Here is an 18,507-nt window from a genome sequence, read left to right on the forward strand (position 1 = left end):
CTTTGAGAACAGAGTTGCCGCCTGATGGAGGCGGCCCCCTCCCTGTTTCCAGGCCGCTGTGTTTGCTTCCTGCAGGGTCTGCGCTTGGCGTGTCTTTTAGCCCAATATTGGCAGCCGATCGGAGCCCTACAAGGAGTTCCTTCCATTGCAGGAGTTTTGCTTTGGTGTCAGAGGTTATTAGGAAGGAAATGTAACTATGGATGAGAGAAGAGCTTTTGACAACTGGAAGCAGACTGCCTAAGGCAGCTCCAGTTTAGGCCGTGGTCGTGCTGGGGGGCGGGGGGGGACACTGACTCTGTCCTTGTGCATGTCCGTCGGTGCCTGTCTGTCCTCCTTGGTACTGTAACTGGCTGTGGTTAACAATAAGTTCAACCTTGACCTCCTATTGCTCAAGGCCTTATCTTGGAAGACACTGTGGTTTGCTAATTTGGAAGCTCAGTGTAGATAATTCTGTTGGGCTGGACCATAGGAAGCTGTGTCCACAGACAAATGTGACTACGTTCCAGGATGGAGCCTGAGCCCTAACCCTAGAGGATCCTGCTCTAGTTGTCTCGGCTTCCTTCGTACAATATCATATCACGTCATCTATCACCATCGTATCACATGATGTCATCTATCATCATATCGTGCCATCGATCATAACATCGTATAGTGCCGTCTGTCTCTGGACACTCTCTGAAGTGGTAACAGCAGGGTTGGGCCTACTCAACTAAACTTAAGAAGAAAACAGTCTCTAGGAGATTTTAATTGTTAATATTCCGGATTAAAAGTGGGTTTTGTCAATTGGTTGTCCACCGTTGGGGACCAGCTGTTGGGTATAAACTCGGTTATAGAGGCACCAGAGGATGGTGGTCCTCAATGCCAAGCACTGTTTGGTGGATTAATATTCTAATTATTTAAAGTACAGCCAAGCTTGATGACCCCGGGGAGGAGGCGACTCTTACTTTCAAGTTCTCCCTGACTTTGTCACCTACTCCGGTTAATTAAGTCGCTGTTGACATTAATGGCATCTTTGTTTACACCAGCCCAGTAGGAGCTGAAATAAAAGGGCTTTTCCAACCCCAAACCCTTAATTACTTTCCCACCCTCCGCAAAGTGTGATTCTGAAAAGCAGTAACCTGGGAGGAAAGTAGTTTGCATGTTTTTTGGTGTGTGTTTTTTTTTTTTTAAACCACTTTTTGGGCAACCTTCTGAGGCGATGCTGTCCTGGACCAAGGGGAGCTGGTAAAAGCTCAGCATCAGAGAGGTTGGGTGAGGGGCCCACGCGGAGTCCCCCGAAGTCAGATTCTTCCAGTGTGGTTGACGGCCTTCCTAAGAGTATCGCAGATGCCGTAGTATCAGCCAGACGCATTTAATTGCAAGTTAAAAGGAAAGAAAAAAGAATATATCCGCATACCAAGAGTGGATGAGTTAAAATAATCTTCTGTTTTGTATTATCTGCGTCTCTGTGCCTCAGCACGAGTGTTAATATTTAAGAGTTGACTGTAACCCGATAGTTAGCTTAGAAACAAGGACTTATTCTTGGTCAATTAAGCCAAATGCAGGCTTGTGCAGTTAAACACACAATGAGGCCCACATTCTTTATTAGTATGTAAAGTATTTCACAACTCGCAGACAAAGAGCTGTGTTTAATATTACTTCTAGAGCAAAAATTTGGCACGCCCGGAGAACCGGTATTTGTATACTTTCTATACTGGCTCCCTCTGACCCCAATTTGGTGTGTGTTTTGCCTGTTTATTTTTAACCAGATAAAACGTCGAGTGAGTACCTACTTTGCAACCAGCCCCCCCAGGTCACAACGGAAGACTCCCAGGTTTTTCCCATCCAGTTAAGGCTGAGAATTCAGATCACAGAGCCATCCAGTCTGAGATGTTTCCAGTATTAGACTTAATGAATAATTACAGGGTTATGAAATAACTGAGGCGGCGTTGGAACAGGAAAAGTTTTGTTTAAGGTTCACATTCTCAGTAAAACGTGTCTCGGAGCCCTCCAGCCTGCCTCCGACGTTCGCTTTTCCGGGGTCCTTGTTACAGGGCCACCGCTGTCTTTCACAAGGGTGTGGGCTCAGTTGCGCATTTCCGACTGAGCTGTGAGACTTTAACCCAAAATATGGGGACTTGGCTTTGGGGGGGCCAGTGTGTGGGACTGAGTAGGAAACGCTGCTGGGGTGCTGCTTCCCACCGTGCTGGTGGGGTCCTTCGCGAGGTCACTTGTCTTGGGGGGCAGTTCAGAATTAATTTTTTGAAAGTTGTTTAGACCATTCCACGGAGGGCTCTGATCCAGTGGATTTATGGGCCTGTGGGAAATGCCCGTGGTCTGTACTGTTACTGTGCTCCCCTCCAGGGATGACTTTAGCCTTAGGTTTTGCCTGTTTTTGTTTTTTTTTGTATCCCTCTGCTGTATCCAGGTGAGATTTACAGATGGCTCTCCTGGCACTGAAATGTTGCTAAGCGGGCCACACCCCTACCCACCTCCTGCCCGTCTCGCCACCTTAGTGCAGCTGCTTTTAACTGATGGCGATGGTGCTGAAGGCCCTGTAGAGCTGAACCTCTCGAGCCTGAGGCCTGGGCTGCAGGTTTGGCCTTAGCTGAAGATGTGGGCTTCTGATTGTTATGTCCAAGAAGGACAGAGCCCTACGGGTTCAGCTTAGACCTGAATAGGGCTGTGAACTTGAGTTTCTAAAGCTCTGTGTACCTTGTGTTCCCTTTCGGGGAAGACGTTTACCTTCTGGCAGCCTTAGGGTCTCCACACACTGGCCACTTCCTCCTGGGGTGGCCCAGCCAGGCCCCGTTGGATTAGGGAGTCGGAGGAGGAGGTGAGGAGGGGAGCCTGAGGCCGAGTTCCTTAAAGGGGCCAGGCTGGGCGAGGTGCTGGGCACTCCTAGAGAGGGGCCAGCATGTCCCGGAGGTGCCTCCTGAAATGAACAGACGCCACTTTCCCCAAAGTTGTTATTATTTTTGTCCCCTTGCTCTGACCCATTGCTGGGCCTTTTCGGGGCCTGATAGAAAACCCAAAATGGCAGCGGCCCCAGTGGGGTGTGGTGCTTGCAGGCTCTCACTGGCCTCCGTTTACGTAACCGCATGCTTTACCCTCTGCATATGCATGCGGAAGGCTGGGCGCCTGGCGGGCACACGGCCGCTTTAGGCTTCCAGTGACTTGGGTTCGGAGCGTGCGCCGTGATGGGCTTTCACGCGGGTGGGAGCCATTGCCCTTCACTCCGCTTGGGAAGGCTCCCGGTGACCACGCCCGTCCTGCCGCCTCCTGCCCATCGAGTCGTAAGGATTTCAGATTCTTTCCGACTCTCCTGAGTCAGGCAGCCACACGGCGCATCTCTCCAGCCCCGCGTCCTGCTAAAGAGTGTAAATCCCGAGTCATATCCAAACAGGGCGCAGAAATGTATAGACTTTCAGGTGAACGTGTTTTGGGAGGAGGTCATACGGTAGCTTACGGGGAAAATCCCGGCAGGTTCGGGAATTAGGAGATGGATGCTTTACCGCTGTGATGGGTACGACACCTGAACATGTGTCCTGAGTGTTACAAGTGCTTCAAATTTGAAATTACTCAACTCTTTCAAAGACCAAGAATCCCTTGTAAAGTTACTCTAAATTCCGCATCTGATATTTTGTGTGCGTATATATATATATATATATATATATATATATATATGAACGTAGGAATATACGAACACAGTCATTTTGAATGTCATGTGATGCTCTTTCTGGGACGTGAATTCACCGAAGGAACTTGACATCCGGAGCCAGGTGAGTCCGGTTTGAGTCTCTCCACTATCTGCTGGTGCTGCGTGACCTTGGACAAGTTAGATAACCTCTCTGAGCCTCCTTTCCTTTATCGAAAATGGGGCTGGATAATATCTATCTTGAAGAGGGACTATGAAGATTAAATGCAAATGGATGCTCAGTAAATTATAATTTCTGCTCTACCCCTGCCCACTTCCCAGTCAAGGAAAAAACCTGATACAGGAGTTAAAACCAGCCTTTCAAGGCTGTTTACCCTGCAGTCGGCACTGATAAATCTGCATTTGCATTCATTAAAATAGAAAGGAGCTCTGGCCCTGGATCCTCCAGCCCTCATCACCTTGCGCAAGTCTAGACTTGCCGCCTCGCTGCTCGCAGTCCAGGTAGCTCAGGGTTGAATTGTTTTCCCTGTTGGAGAAAGTCGTTAGTAACAGAGGGACACAAACTGCTTGAGCAATATGTTTGGGTAAGGAAAGAGTTTTCTGTTCCAGGCTCCAGCGGATTGTCACTAGGCCCTGGGGAGACTTGTGCAGAGAAGGTTATGAGGTTGGTGGAAGCTAGGGTTATGGAGCTAGGGTGCAGCATGCTCTGCTTTGGTCCTGGCCAGTGAAGGGGTGCCCCACAGCGCGTCCTGGTCATCTCTGCTGCGTTTGCCTGGAGTGACTTCCCCGGTCAGCCTCTGGCCGCTCCTCAGTGCACAGAGAGCTGGGCTCCAGTCTGCGTGGAAGGGGGGTCAGGGAATTGATCCGGGACCCACAGTACTCTAGGGGGGATGGGCTGGGTGATCATTTGGGTGCTTTACCCCTGGGGGGGCTACTTGATGGACAGACTGGGGGAGCAGGGATGCAAGTGGCATGGTCAGTATGGATGGGGTCAGGTTCTTTTTTTTTTTGACAGTTTCTTTAAAAGAGTTTTAAAAATTTATTGATTTGCGACACACACACACAGAAACATCGGTTTGTTGTTCCACGTAGTCGCATTCACTGGTTGACTCCTGTCGGTACCCTGACCTGGGTATTGGGCGGATGCTCCACCAACCGCTCTGCCTGGCCAGGGCGGATAGTTCTTCGGCTCATTCCCTGGGAGGAGGGGCGATGGGAACAGTCACTCTCGTTAGCAGTTACTAAGTGTGCGCGTGTGTCAGACACTGCTGGTTACTTTGACATATCTCTAATTTCAATAACCCGGCTTACCCCGGGTAGTTCTAGTCCCACTTTATGGATGAGATAACTGAGACTCTTGGGGATGAAAGGATTCCTTCAAGACCCCACAGTTAGTGAGTGTGGCCCAGGCCTTTGGTGGGTTTATTGGTGCAACAGAATTTCCCAGTTGACCCCTCCCCTTTCCTGAGCAGGAGGGTTTTCTGTGGCCCCCTCCTTTCCGAAATCGGTCATCCCCCCGACCCCCCGAACATCCACACTGCTCCTCTGAAGCTATTTGAAGAAAAATCCAGGCAATAAAAACGCTCCAACAATCACCACCCTGCGATTCTCCTAGAACGAACGGCTCCCAGTGGCGTGAAGCGGATGGTGCGCCGCTGGGCCCTCTGCTGCTCAGACGGAGGGAGGCTGCTCTGAGCCCTGGCGGGTGACCCAGGCTGGGCCACAGGCAGGAGTCAGGACTGGCCGCTGGCCGGTGGGTCACCCGTCACCTCGGTGGCGCAGCAGCAGCCGTGCTCAGGTTTTCCTGGTCCCAGTGCTTCCGGCGGTTGCCCTGGTCCTACCGGTGTCACCCTTCTTGGTTGTCACTGTGGTACCACATCGAACTTTTTTCCTCGGCTTGTCCGATTTGCAGTGGGGTCCCGACCCCTGCGGAGACCTGTGTGCCTGGGCTCCCCCAGCCGGTAGCCATGGAGACGACCACTGCGCACCTGGCCTTCCTAGTGTCAGGGTCTAGGCAAGAAAACAAGAAGAGTGGAAGCAGCAGCACCCACGCTTCCTCCAGGCTCGGCCTGGAAGGGTGTCCCCAGGGAGAAGAGCCCATTTTTAACGCAAACAGACTTCGCTTTTTAAAAGAGGTAAACCGAGTGGTTCCAGCTAGCGGCAGAGGGGCACAAGGCCGGTTCAGTCCGGGAACTTGGCACTGGGTCACTGGCCCAGCGAATCCGGAGGTCTCGGGGTCACCGGTGCCCAGCAGGGGTCGGTGCGGGGAGAAGCTGTAGGACGTTTGCCTGGAGGGAGACCGGCAGCTTTCCCGCTCGCCTTGCAGCCCAGGCGCAGTGATGGCTCCGAGTTTGGCCCGTGTAGCTGTTCAGATCGCAGGGTCACTGCTGTGGCCTCTTTGAGCTTGTTCCCCAGATAAGGCTTTTGAGACCCTCCTATGCGCCAGGTTCTGTGGGCATAGAATGGGAGGTAAAAACCAATCTCAGTCCTGTCGAGTGGGGGACACAGGCGTTTGTCACATGACTGCGAAAACGGGGGCCAGTTCCAGTCCCAGGGGAGGGTGCTCTCAGGGAGAAGCGTGGTGTGTCTCAGGGATTCGGGGACCCCGAGGAGGCCCGGGCGCTGCAGTGATGAGCGTGTCAGGAGCCGGAAGAAGCAGGCTGGGCCAGGCCGGGGTCTGCGCCACGTTAGAGATTTTCCTGGGAGCTCCCAGGAGGCTGGTCTTCGAGGAGGTGGGCACCCACCCCGATTCTACAAACCCACAGCATCGGCCCTCGTCGGCACCAGCCGGACCCACTGCCTAGGTTGCTCCGTGCCCAGTCTGGGAAATGTCCAGGCCTGGCCGCTCTGTTGTCCGCTGTCACTAGTTGCTACTGAGAGGCGTCCACCCTTCCAGGTGTGGCAGGTGAGGAGGTGGCCGTGGGCAGCCGCACTTGCACGGGTCATTTCCACCTGCTCCTGGACCTGGACCGTCTTTCCTGGGGCTGCAGTTTCTCGCCAGGCCGGGGAGGAGGCAGGGAGGTGGTCCGAGGCCTGGGTGGCCAGGGAAGTCTGGTGGACCTGGGCTGGGTAGTGGTTCAGCTCCCCCCTCTCAGGCCTCTCGTGAGGACTTTCCTCTCCCGGGAGAGGGGTGCACGGTCTTGGCCACACCATGGCCACAGGAAGCCGACCCAAGCTGCCTGGGCGCCTGCAGGGCCTTTGTAGGGCAACTGCTCCTTGGAGGGTTTGAAAGGGGCTCTGAAGAGCGCTAGGGGCCCTTCAAAGTTTGTTTGTTTCCTGAAGCTTTTACCTCTATGCAAATACGTGGCTTAGGGCAGGGGAGAAAGGTTAACCCTGGTGGCGCCTATCTTAATTTGGAATTTCCTGAATTAATGTGGTTTCGGTCCTCTGGCTGAGGATCCCCCGGGGGTAATTTTTCTTTTCTCTGCAAATCCCTGGGAGGAAAATGATCCCTGCGGCTTAGACCCGCCTCTCTGGGTCCGTGGGGGCAAAGCCAGCTGAGAACCTGCCCCCTCTACCCGACTTGGGGAAACCTCTCCGAGAGGTCACTCCAGCTGCTCGCTAAAGAGCCCTCGGGCCACGATCTGTGCCTTCTGCCCGAACACGAGCTCAGCCGGCCAGGCCCTAACTCGCAGAGGCCTGAGCTGCCGGATCAAACCCATTCAAATGAGGAGCCCCATCTGTTTCTCAGCTCCCAGCTGCTGTCCCTTCATTTGCAAATGGCCGGGATGCTGCTGGGGGCACCCGTCGGGGCACATCTGCAGGCTCGAGTGAGGGCTGGGGTCCTGCTGAGAGAAGGCCAGGCCCTGAAGTAAACTTGCCGAACAATGCGCCCCAAAGTTCCCGAGCTGGAAAGCTGGAGGCAGCCCCGCCCTCCCGCAGGAACTCTTAACCCCGCCCCCCTTTGCTCCCCCCCCCCTTTTGTCCCTGGGGCTACTTTAAAATTGCTCATTTATTCAGAAAGTTCTTACGGGAGAGGGGCCTGTTCCATGGGCTTGGGGAAAATGTCAAGTGGGATTCGGACGTCGATCTGACCTTTAGGGGTTTGTAGGGCAAATGTATCCACGGAGTGTGCATCTTTTATGGACTATTTATGTCGGCGTCGGGGAGGCGAGCTCGGCTCGGCCGCTTCTGGGAGCCACAGGTGACACCGAGTGTGCAGAGGCGACGGGCCCCAGAACTTGCCTCTGGAATGTGGTCAGGCTGCTGGTCTGCGGCTCACTCTCTGGAACGTGGGCCGCGCACCCCACTCGTGCGGCCCAGGTCCTGGAGCTTGTGAGCCCTGTGAGCCCCCTGGGTCCCCTCCCCTCTGGGGCTTGGTGCTCAGGGTCATTCCCAGCATGCTGTGGGGCTGTGATAAGTCACCCTGAGCCTGCTGGGATCCTGTTCCCAGGGGAATTCTGGGGGGGTTGTCATGCCTGCCCCCCATACAAATATCAGGTATCCCCGATGTGTTGGATGGATGAACAGTGGATGGTATTTTAACAAGCCACGGGCCCCTTTCCTGACTGAAGTAGTCAAGCAGGTGTCGATAACGATGACTCTCACAGGATCCCTGGATGTTTGGTTCTGCTTGGGGACGTTCCAGAAATCTCCACTTAAGTAACTTACATGTATTTGATGTGACAGATTTGTTCATTTGAAAGAAAACCCTGTTTTAAAGTCTGAGGAATGCAAATTGAGGTTCCCATGTGGTTGGACAAAAACAGTCTGCTGATCAGTATTAATCTACAACCCACAAACAGGGAGCCAGGCCGCCCTGGCCGGGGCTGAGCGCAGGCAGGCAGGCAGGCAGGGGACCCCCGCAGAGGCGAGGGATGCTTTCTCTCGGATGCGCCCCCCACTGGAGGGCTTACAAAGGCCTTCCCAGGCAGCCTGTGGCTTTGTCCTTGTGGTGACCTTGGCCGGCAGTAGGCCAGCCTGTAGCCTGCTCTATAAACCAGGACTCCGATGTTCAGTGGTGTGAAGGGCCGTCCAGGTGGACATGGAGCTGACCTCACAGTGTGGCCCTTGGACCAACACCTTCAGCGTTACCTGGGAACCTGTGGGAACCTGGGAACCTGTCAGAATCCCTGACCCCACTCCATTCCTTCGGACCCAGAAACTTTGGAAGCTGTGTTTTAACAAACTGTCCGGGTGGTCTGTATGCAAAATAAGGTCTGAGCGCTGCCCTGATCCCCCTTTGCAAGCCCTCAGGTGGAGTGGGTGGGTGAGGGAGGAAGACTAGGTTTGGTTGTGCATGAACCAGGTGGAGAGACAGAGACCAAGGCGTCTTGGAGATGGGAGCAGTGCTGCCTGTTTTAATGGGAATCAGGAATTTTCACAGAGGAAATGATATTTGAGCTGGGCTTTGAAGGCTGAGTAGGAGCTTGCCAGGCAGAGTATCGGAACAGTGCCTGTGTGGACAGGAACCCAGGCTGAGAAGGGGAGAGGGTGGGATGGGCCTGGGGCCAGCAGCACAGGCCTTAGTGCAGGTGATGCTCCGCGGTGTTACCCTGTTGGGGTGTGTGTGGGGGGGTCTGTGCCCTTTTTTTAAAGTGGAGGTTAGATTTGCTTTTCAGGAGATAGGTCTGGTGGACCATGGTGGGCCCATGGTGTGGACCTGGGTGGTGGGCTAGGGGCTGGCAGAGGCCATTTGGAGAGATGGTGGAGGCGTTGCTGTCTTTTGAGAGCTGCTTTCGAGGCAGAATTAACAGGGGAGAGGATGTGGGCCCTGGTGGGACGAGAGGCCAGAGGGAGGAGAGGGGCTTTGACCGCGAGCTTGAGTCACTAAAACCTGCCGACTCCAGCAAGAGGCCACAGGAGGAGAGGTGGAAGGTCACTTGCTTGTTTTCGATAAGGCTCTATGGACATCCAGGTGGTGCGGCCCCTTGGCAGGTAGGAATATGACCTGCAAGCAGGGACTTGAGTGGCATTGATGTGGGGGTGGGGAGCTGCGGGGACGGAGGAGACCGGACGTAGGGGTGGTGTGCACATGCACACACATGCACCCCCTACACACGTGCACACACATGCGAACAGAATACAGCACATCCACAGATACAGGCAGGTCAGGAGGCTCCCAGAGGACGAGAAGACCTCCGTGAAATGTTCCTGTTCTTCGTACATGTGTGTGCTGCACCCCCACACACATGCACCCCCCCACATACCCCCCCATGCACCCCCACATGCACACGCACACCCCCACATACCCCCCACATGCACACACATGTGAACAGAATGACATCAGGTGGTGAACCACTAAACAACAGGGTGTCCCCAAAAATGTATACACCCTTTAACAGCTGATAGCTCAGTTTTGAAAATGAAATCTGCCTTTACAATTATCCAAAGCGTGTTGTACATTTTTGGAGCAGCCTGTATACGTTGAGGTCCTGGGACTGACAGAACGTTGGCGTTTCGGCCGACACTCCAGCCCCCTGAGCCGCCCAGGCCGGGCCCGTGACTCCTTTCTGTCCGCCGTCTTTGCGTCGGGCCGTGTGTCTTGAGGCGGAGACCTCTCATCTTTTAAACTGTGCAGAGTAGTTGCCCCCCCTTAAGAACGAGTGGCACCTCCGCCTTCCTTATAAGGCGCCGTTTGGTGTCGGTTTTGCTCTCCTGCGAGTCTGTTCTTGTAACGCGGAGGCTCCGGGGGCGTCTGAGCTGGAGCAGCCGCTCCGTCTCTGTCTTCGTTGTCCGTGTGTCTGCGGAGCCCCGGGCCAGGGCTCACGGGGACGGTCATTTCTGACGTGATTGTGAGACCTCAGTACTTTTATCTCTTTCTGTTGGTAAATTTTGATGCCAACCAGATGGAAACTGTGCCAGTGGAAAGTGGGGGTCCTCTCTTCTGAAGCCCCGATGCTGTGAAACACTGACGAGTGTCTGTCTGTCCAGACTCCCCCCACTCATGCTCGTGAAGAACGCTTCCGGGGTGCCGTGGACATGAGGGTTCCATATTCCCTTCTGATGAACGGGAAATCGGGGGCCAGCCAGTTGAAAGCTCTTCCCAGGGCCTGGTGTGGCCCCTCCAGGCCACGTAATGACCAGGTGAACCGGGACAGACAGGACCAGCCTCCGGTCACCTGCCTGGTCTCGTGCCCTGTGACCCTGCAGTGCCAGTCGCAGCTTCCCTCTGCTTCTCTGCGGGGACGCGGCAGCCCCACAGCAGCGATGGGGGTTCTCTTGTCCCAGGTGCCAGAATGTCAGGGAGGCCCCAGGAACCCAAGGCCGTCTTCCTGCTCTGGCCCCAGGCGCCCAGTTCGAGGTCCCGTGGGAGCCTAGCCAGGCTTCTCCCCGCAGCCCACGCCCCTAGCAGGTCGGGCTCCGCTGCGTTTACACTCCCCTGCCTGGCGCCTGCCCCCCCTTCTCCCCTTCCTGCAGGGGTGTGTTGGGGGCCTGAGCACCCTGACTTTCTGAGAGGGAGAAGCCTTGGGGGATGCGTTCCAGGGTGACCCCGCTGTGTGCTTGAAGCCGGGGTTCCCGTTTCTCAGCTCTGATGAATCTTGACCTTTGGGGAGACACCGTCTGGAGGAGACCCCAGAAGAGGCTCGGTTTGTGAAATGCGACGCAGGGAGCTGTCCCGGGGCGCAAACTGCCTTCTCTTCCCTAACAGTTTAAGTCTGTCGTCCGCGCCCCACGACGCGATTGGACCGGGCGGGACGCGGGCCTCCCATCTGTTCTCTGTTTGCATTTGGGAGCCATTTCAAAAACCACACGGCAGAAGTTTATAGGCAAACATTATAAAAAGTGACAGCCTGAAGTGCTGCTATCGCGGGCTTGGCAACCCAGAGTGTTACCTGAAATAGCTCATTCAGCGCCCCGGCCCCGGCTGTCTCGAGATGACATCGGCGGGGAGAGGACCACGCTGGGTGCCCGGCGGGGTATGTGCGACGAGGTCCCATAAGTCACAGCCTTTCCGGATCTCACGAGAGTTCCCCATTAGGGCCCCGCTCATGCACGGAGAATCCGTTCCTCGTGTGTGTCACCGAGAGGCAGATTCATGAGCTAGTGACATCGGTGTGACATCACACGGAGACGTGAGGGCGTGACTCTCCTACCCCGATCGGCCAGGGGACTTGGAAAGCGAGGTAGCCCTGCCTCAGGCTCCTTCTCCCTGGTGGAGGCCCCTCCGCTCAGTTCCCCATTAGCTTCCCAGAGACAAGGGCCTGAGGAGTTTTTAGGGGAGGGGAGGGGAGGGGCCCCAGCTCAGGGCAGGGCTTGGTCTGTGCAGGGGACGCACACCTTCCGTTTCTGACCCGTTGGGGAAGCATCCGTCTCTCCCTGCTGCTGTGAAATAGCAGAGCCGACAGTTTATCGGAGAGAAGCTGACCCCTGTGCTGCTGGCACTTGTCACGTGGTTGAAACTTCTGGGGACCGAGTTCCCGTGGAGGCTCGAGCCCCCCCGGTTGGTTGTGGGGCGGCAGCGAGGAGAAGCGGGCGTGAGCCTCCCAGAAGGTAAACTCGGCCTGTGCGTCCAGCAGCTTGAGGTCACAGGGGCAGGGAGCGTCGGACACGCCCGTGTGCTCGTTCCAGCTCCCTCGCTCCTTTTCAGACGTCAGTTCCCACCGGGACAGACGCTGGGAACACGTGTGTGGCGGCTCTGCAGGAGCGCTCGGTGCGGAGCAGGGTGGCTTCCGGAGCCTTCCCTCCGTGCCTGGGTGAGAAGGGCTGAGGGAGTTGTCTGCCCACGGTGCGCTCCGTGGGGGTTTCTCCCTGCTCCCCCAAATCAGAAAGCTTAAAAGCACGTGGTAGCACCAGGAAAAATAAGGCGGGAGATGGTAATATTGTTTAAACCTCCCGGGGGGTTCTTTGCTCTGAGCCAACTATTGTCATTTTACAGAGCAGGCCGCTCACCTTGGTGGAGTCGGGCGAGGCGCCCGCCTGTTAGGGAGGCTGCCAGGCGCGGGGACAGCGACCCCGGCCGTCACCCCGACCGTCGGGGCCTAACGAGGTGCAGGTCAGAGGATCAGGCTCCCGTTGGTTGGCTCCTTGGGTCCTCGAGGCCTCGCTGCACCAACCTGCTCTTCCAGCCCACAGGGCCTGGTGTCCTCTTGGGGACACGGGTCCAGCATCTCAGGCGCACTAGTTTCGGCGAGACTGGGAGGCTTAGCTGTTTCAGGGGAAGGCAAGGATCCCCTGTGAAATGATTTTCTTTAAAAACAGAGAAATCGCAACTCCACCTGTGTCGGGAGAGATTCTACTGCATCCTGATTGCCAGTGTCGCGCTTCTCTTCATTTGTCACACAGTCTTAGAGCCTCCGCTGCCCCCAGGACGCAGGGACCCGGCTTCTCTCTGAGGCCAGGCCAGGGCGGGCAGGCTGCCGGGGGCCCTGTCTCTCCGTGTGTGCCCAGCGGCTCCCCTGCGCAGGAATCTCCTGATGGCCAGACTGACTCGGAGGAGAGCCGGTCCCGTGACATCCTTGGTGACCTGCAGGTCACCTGACGTAGTGCTAATAAATATTATTTTGTGGCCCAGGCTGATTATTGTAAGTTCATTCTGACATGGTGTGTGCTGTTTCCGCGGTTAGTTGTTGGAAACGGGGGACCCAGAGGACATCTGAGCTCTGCCCCGACAGGATGTCAATAGGGCTGGACTGGGTGGTGCTCGGCCGGCAGTTCTGACCTTGAGTGAATCTGTGACTAGGATGCTGGAGACGGCCTGAGACTCGGGGTCAAGCTGAGTTCTGTTTCCTCCCCCTCTCCCACCCCCGGCCCTCTGTCCCAGTCGTCTCTTCCTCTCCCCTTTCTGCTCAGGATCCAGAGTTCAAAATACATCGATCAGTCACTCGGCTCAGTTGCGTCAGGGGTCAACAGGCTCGGGAGGCGCCGCCTGAGGCCCTTCCGACCGTGTTCCCAGCAGTATCTTTGCCACATCACCTGTCCTTCTCTTTGGAGAAGCCGTCTCTGACCATCCTATGCAGAGGTCGGCAAACCTTCTGTAAAGGGCGAGACGGTCGCTTTTCAGGCCGGGGGTCTTGTAAGCAACTCTTCACCCCGAGATCATACCGCGGTGACAGCCCCGCACAGTGACAGCAAGCAGCTTCATTACGCACAGGGAGCAGGCCGTGTGCCAGGAAAACCATGGTGATCAACACGGGCCGCCTTCCACGAATATGCCGGGGTGGCCCTTGTGGAGGGAGGGACCCACAAACAGCCACGAGACCCAAGTCCCCCTCTGGGATCTTGGTGTTTCCTCAGGAGACAGGACACATTCAACGGGAAGGTGGGCTGTCCCCAGGAGCTGGTGGTGACGTGGGCAGATGGCAGAGGAGGGGTGGGTCCACGTCCCTCCTGCCTCACCCCGAGGCGGGCAGGGAGGGGCCAGCCTTTAGCATGGGCTGTGTGGAGTGTCTGGCGTGCAGAGCTCAGTGGCTTCGGTTCTGGGTCTGTTTAAGTACCGTGGAGACCACCTCTTGGCTGTCTCGTGCGTTTCACGTAGTGCTTTTGGTGTAGGCTTGTATCACGTTAAGAAAAACCGCTTGTCCCAGCTCACCCAGCACAGAATTTACCCTTCAGTCGAGCAAAGTTCCAGTCTGAGCCCGAGAGCTCCTGGAAACTCAGCAGCTTTGTGGAAGGACCCGACCGTTAGCGTGTGTTGAGTGTGAGGCGTTTTCAGAAGCTCAGCCCTGTGACGACAGGCCAAGTCCAGCGTGGTCAATAGGTGTGCGCGCGCATGTGTGCACGCGTGTGTGCATGCTTGTGGGCAGGAGGGTGCATGCATGTGCGTGCCCGTGGACACAGCCATGCAGCTATGTTGAATGAAAAGTTTCTAAAACACATAAAACCACACGTCCTTACGACGGAATCTGCGGACTGCGCTGCAGGCAGGCTGTGGATTGACCGTCGACTTCAGTTTTCTTGGGCAACACCCTTCCGCGCTGGGTTTCGGGTTCAGGGTTAAAGCCTTGTGTGTGGTCACTACGTGGGGCAGCTTGTGCTGGGTGCTTCCTCGGCTTGTTTCAGGTCCTCAGCTCTGTGCCCAAGGGCCGCGTGCGGGCTTCCTGGGGGCCCTGGCCCCCTGGGGTGGCGGGGAGAGGCCAGCCTGCTGGGGCCCTTTGCAAAGCAAGAACTGCTGTCCTGGGACTAGAGGGGCCTCCACTGGCCTGCGTTGGACGTTCTGTCTTCCACTCCTTCCCACCTGTCTCCACCTTCTCTCTCCCACTTTCTGCAGAGCCACCAACCAAATACCAAATCTCCCAACCAGAAGTTTACGTGGCTGCGCCCGGGGAGTCGCTAGAGTTGCGCTGCCGGTTGAGAGATGCCGCCCTGATCAGTTGGACTAAGGATGGGGTACACTTGGGGCCCAGCAATAGGACAGTGCTTATTGGGGAGTACTTGCAGATAAGAGGCGCCGCGCCTGGCGACTCCGGCCTCTATGCTTGTTCCGCCGCTAGGACGGTAGACAGTGAGACTGTCTACTTCGTGGTGAATGTCACAGGTGAGTCGGCCCGCGAGCCCCCTGCTCCCTCTTCTCTGTAGCGTTTTCCGGGGCAAGTGAAATCACGATGGGATCTGCTCCCTGGGGGCCGGGCACAGAGCTTCACAGTTTGCTATTTACCTGCTGTTGAAGTTTATCCTGGGGACCTAGCAGGTCAAGGGGCTGGTCCTTAGAAACGATGGGTTCTGATGTGCAGAGGAACATTTTCTGCGAGGACAGCGCACTTTCACACAAGTGAGAGCACATCCCCCCCCCGCATCCCTGGCATTCAGCGTGTAGGACTCAAATTTGGATGCTGGAGATTCCTGATTCCTTTCATTAAAATTTGCGTTTCTCTCCTCGATTTTTCTTCCCTGCCGTGCGGGGGACTGCGCAGGCCCCCTGCTTGGTGGCCGAGTTTAAAGTTTTGTTTTCAGAACGTTAGTGACCGGCCCACGGTCACACGGGGCCTGAGCTTCCCTCGGGGGCGAGTCCCTTCCTCGGAGGGGACCCCGGGTGCTGCGAGGTCTTGCTGGGAGGATCTGTGGGTTGCATGCAATCGGAAGCTTGCGGGGACCTGGGGACCAGTCCAGCTTCTGCATGTCCAGCTTCAGGAGACGGTTAGATGCCCGAGAGCAGCAAACACAGGATCGTAATCAGGCCGCTGTCCCCACGGGGGGGAGTTTAGGCCCCAAGACCAGCTCAGCTAAACGCGGCCTCAGGCTTGTCGCCTGGGCCCCTGGGCTGTTGGCGCCCCTGCCCCCAGGACGAGGCGGGAGGTGACAGCAGCCTGTCCCTGTCCCTGTCCCTGCCCCCAGGACAAGGCAGAGGTGACAGCAGCCTGTCCCTGTCCCTGTCCCCGAGGACTAGGCGGAGGTGACAGCAGCCTGTCCCTGTCCCCAAGGACGAGGCGGGAGGTGACAGCAGCCTGTCCCTGTCCCCGAGGACCAGGCGGGAGGTGACAGCAGCCTGTCCCTGTCCCCAGGACGAGGCGGGAGGTGACAGCAGCCTGTCCCTGTCCCTGTCCCCAGGACGAGGCGGGAGGTGACAGCAGCCTGTCCCTGTCCCCGAGGACCAGGCGGAGGTGACAGCAGCCTGTCCCTGTCCCCAGGACGAGGCAGAGGTGACAGCAGCCTGTCCCTGTCCCCGAGGACCAGGCGGAGGTGACAGTAGCCTGTCCCTGTCCCTGTCCCCAGGACGAGGCGGAGGTGACAGCAGCCTGTCCCTGTCCCCGAGGACCAGGCGGAGGTGACAGTAGCCTGTCCCTGTCCCTGTCCCCGAGGACCAGGCGGAGGTGACAGCAGCCTGTCCCTGTCCCCGAGGACCAGGCGGAGGTGACAGTAGCCTGTCCCTGTCCCTGTCCCCGAGGACCAGGCGGAGGTGACAGTAGCCTGTCCCTGTCCCTGTCCCCAGGACGAGGCGGGAGGTGACAGCAGCCTGTCCCTGTCCCTGTCCCCAGGACGAGGCGGGAGGTGACAGCAGCCTGTCCCTGTCCCCAGGACGAGGCGGGAGGTGACAGCAGCCTGTCCCTGTCCCTGTCCCCGAGGACCAGGCGGAGGTGACAGTAGCCTGTCCCTGTCCCTGTCCCCAGGACGAGGCGGGAGGTGACAGCAGCCTGTCCCTGTCCCTGTCCCCAGGACCAGGCGGGAGGTGACAGCAGCCTGTCCCTGTCCCTGTCCCCGAGGACCAGGCGGAGGTGACAGTAGCCTGTCCCTGTCCCTGTCCCCGAGGACCAGGCGGGAGGTGACAGCAGCCTGTCCCTGTCCCCAGGACGAGGCGGGAGGTGACAGCAGCCTGTCCCTGTCCCTGTCCCCAGGACGAGGCGGGAGGTGACCGCAGCCTGTCCCTGTCCCTGTCCCCAGGACGAGGCGGGAGGTGACAGCAGCCTGTCCCTGTCCCTGTCCCTGTCCCTGTCCCCAGGATGAGGCAGGAGGTGACAGCAGCCTGTCCCTGTCCCTGTCCCCAGGACGAGGCGGGAGGTGACAGCAGTCTGTCCCTGTCCCTGTCCCTGTCCCTGTCCCCAGGACCAGGCGGGAGGTGACAGCAGCCTGTCCCTGTCCCTGTCCCCAGGACCAGGCGGGAGGTGACAGCAGCCTGTCCCTGTCCCTGTCCCCAGGACCAGGCGGGAGGTGATCGCAGCCTCTTGCTCAGCACCCACCCACCCACGGGTATGTTCTTTCGCATGCAGACGCCATCTCCTCCGGGGACGACGAGGATGACACCGAGGGCTCCGAGGACGTTCCCAGCGACAACAGTAACAAAAGTAAGTAGCCGCCGCCCCGAGGCCCCGGGGAGGGGCGCCCGGCGGCCGCTCGGCCCTGCCCGTCGACCTCGCGACCTGCGGCTGCCCGGCTCTCGGGTCGGAATCAGCCGTGTTGCGCGCGCCCTGCTCTGCCGTCTGTCCTTCCGTACCGTGTCCGCCAGCCACTCTCTTGAAAGCAGTCGGACTTTTCTTGCCTCGGTTTCCTCTCTCCCCTCGGTTTCCCGCTGTGGGGAGACCCAGTGAAACTACAGAACATCCTGGTTTTCTTCACAACGGTGGACGGCGCCTGGCCACCCAGTGGTCCCCCCCCTCCCCGGGCCACGTTTGGTGGTTACAACGGGCGGCGGGGATGTTGGTGGCATCTCGTGGGTGGAGGCCGGAGGTGCTGCTGAAACATCTGACAGTGTAGACGACGGGCCCACAACTGAGGCTGACCTGGAGGTGCCGAGGCCGAGAAACCGTGGCTTTTAAAACATGACTCGGTGCTGAGCAGAGCAGGAGAGTGAGCCTCACGCCGCAGGGAACACGGGGCCAGCGAGTGCCGTCGGCTTATTTAAAGGCAGCTAATGCCAGGCGCTGCCGGTAGGAGGCTCTGCTCGGCGGGTCAGAGGGCGGCCGCTCGGAGCTGGGCAGCCGGGGTTCCAATCCTGCGCCTCCGCTTCTGAGTTGGGCGACCTGGGCCGGTGATTTAATTCCGTGCCTCAGTTTCTTCAGCTGTAACACGGGAATAACAGGACCCGATGGGGTGGTGGCGATGATTAGACGAGTTCATGTCTGTGCAATGCCCAGAAAAGCACTGTGCGTGCTGAGCAAAGAATATGAACTGTTGCCCTGGCTGGTGTGGCCCGGTGGTCAGAGCGTCTGCCCACGCACTGAGGTGTCGATCAATGCCCCCCCCCCCCCGCTCTCTCTCTAAAAAAAGATAAAATACAGAGTTAGGTGTATTTTCCAATAACATGATCATGGCTGGAAATGTTCCCAAGGTGATTTTATGTTAGTCGTGGGTGTTCATCGCTCAGATTCATATTCTGCATTTTCTCAAAAGGATTTCAGTCAGTTTGCTGTTTAAACAAGGCCTGAATAAAGACAATTAGCTATTAAAGTGGGCCCAGAGCTTTTTAGAGGAAGAAGGGAAAATCGGTCTTGTCAGGCACCGGGGGTAACGCGTTTCTTAAGTGGGGAGTCGGATTTGTCCCTGAGTCTCCTAGCAGC

General features: G+C 57.2%; 1 protein-coding gene across 10 annotated transcripts in view; it reads left to right on the forward strand.

The window, feature by feature from the left end:
• The window catches only part of FGFR2 (fibroblast growth factor receptor 2), an 84,319-nt gene that overhangs the window by 2,412 nt on the left and 63,400 nt on the right, over positions 1-18,507 (forward strand). For 5 of the 10 annotated variants that reach the window (XM_081158309.1, XM_081158312.1, XM_081158311.1 and 2 more), the window contains exons 2-3: positions 14,787-15,053; positions 17,221-17,295. The exons of 3 other annotated variants lie outside the window; for them this stretch is intronic. In XM_081158309.1, the coding sequence (XP_081014435.1) occupies positions 14,787-15,053; positions 17,221-17,295 (342 nt within the window). The remainder of the gene's footprint in view (positions 1-14,786; positions 15,054-17,220; positions 17,296-18,507) is intronic. 2 more of the 10 variants (XM_081158315.1, XM_081158316.1) reach the window with 1 other exon arrangement.

Source organism: Miniopterus schreibersii (genome assembly GCF_964146895.1).
Source record: "Miniopterus schreibersii genome assembly, chromosome: 14".
Taxonomy (NCBI): Eukaryota; Metazoa; Chordata; class Mammalia; order Chiroptera; family Miniopteridae; genus Miniopterus; species Miniopterus schreibersii.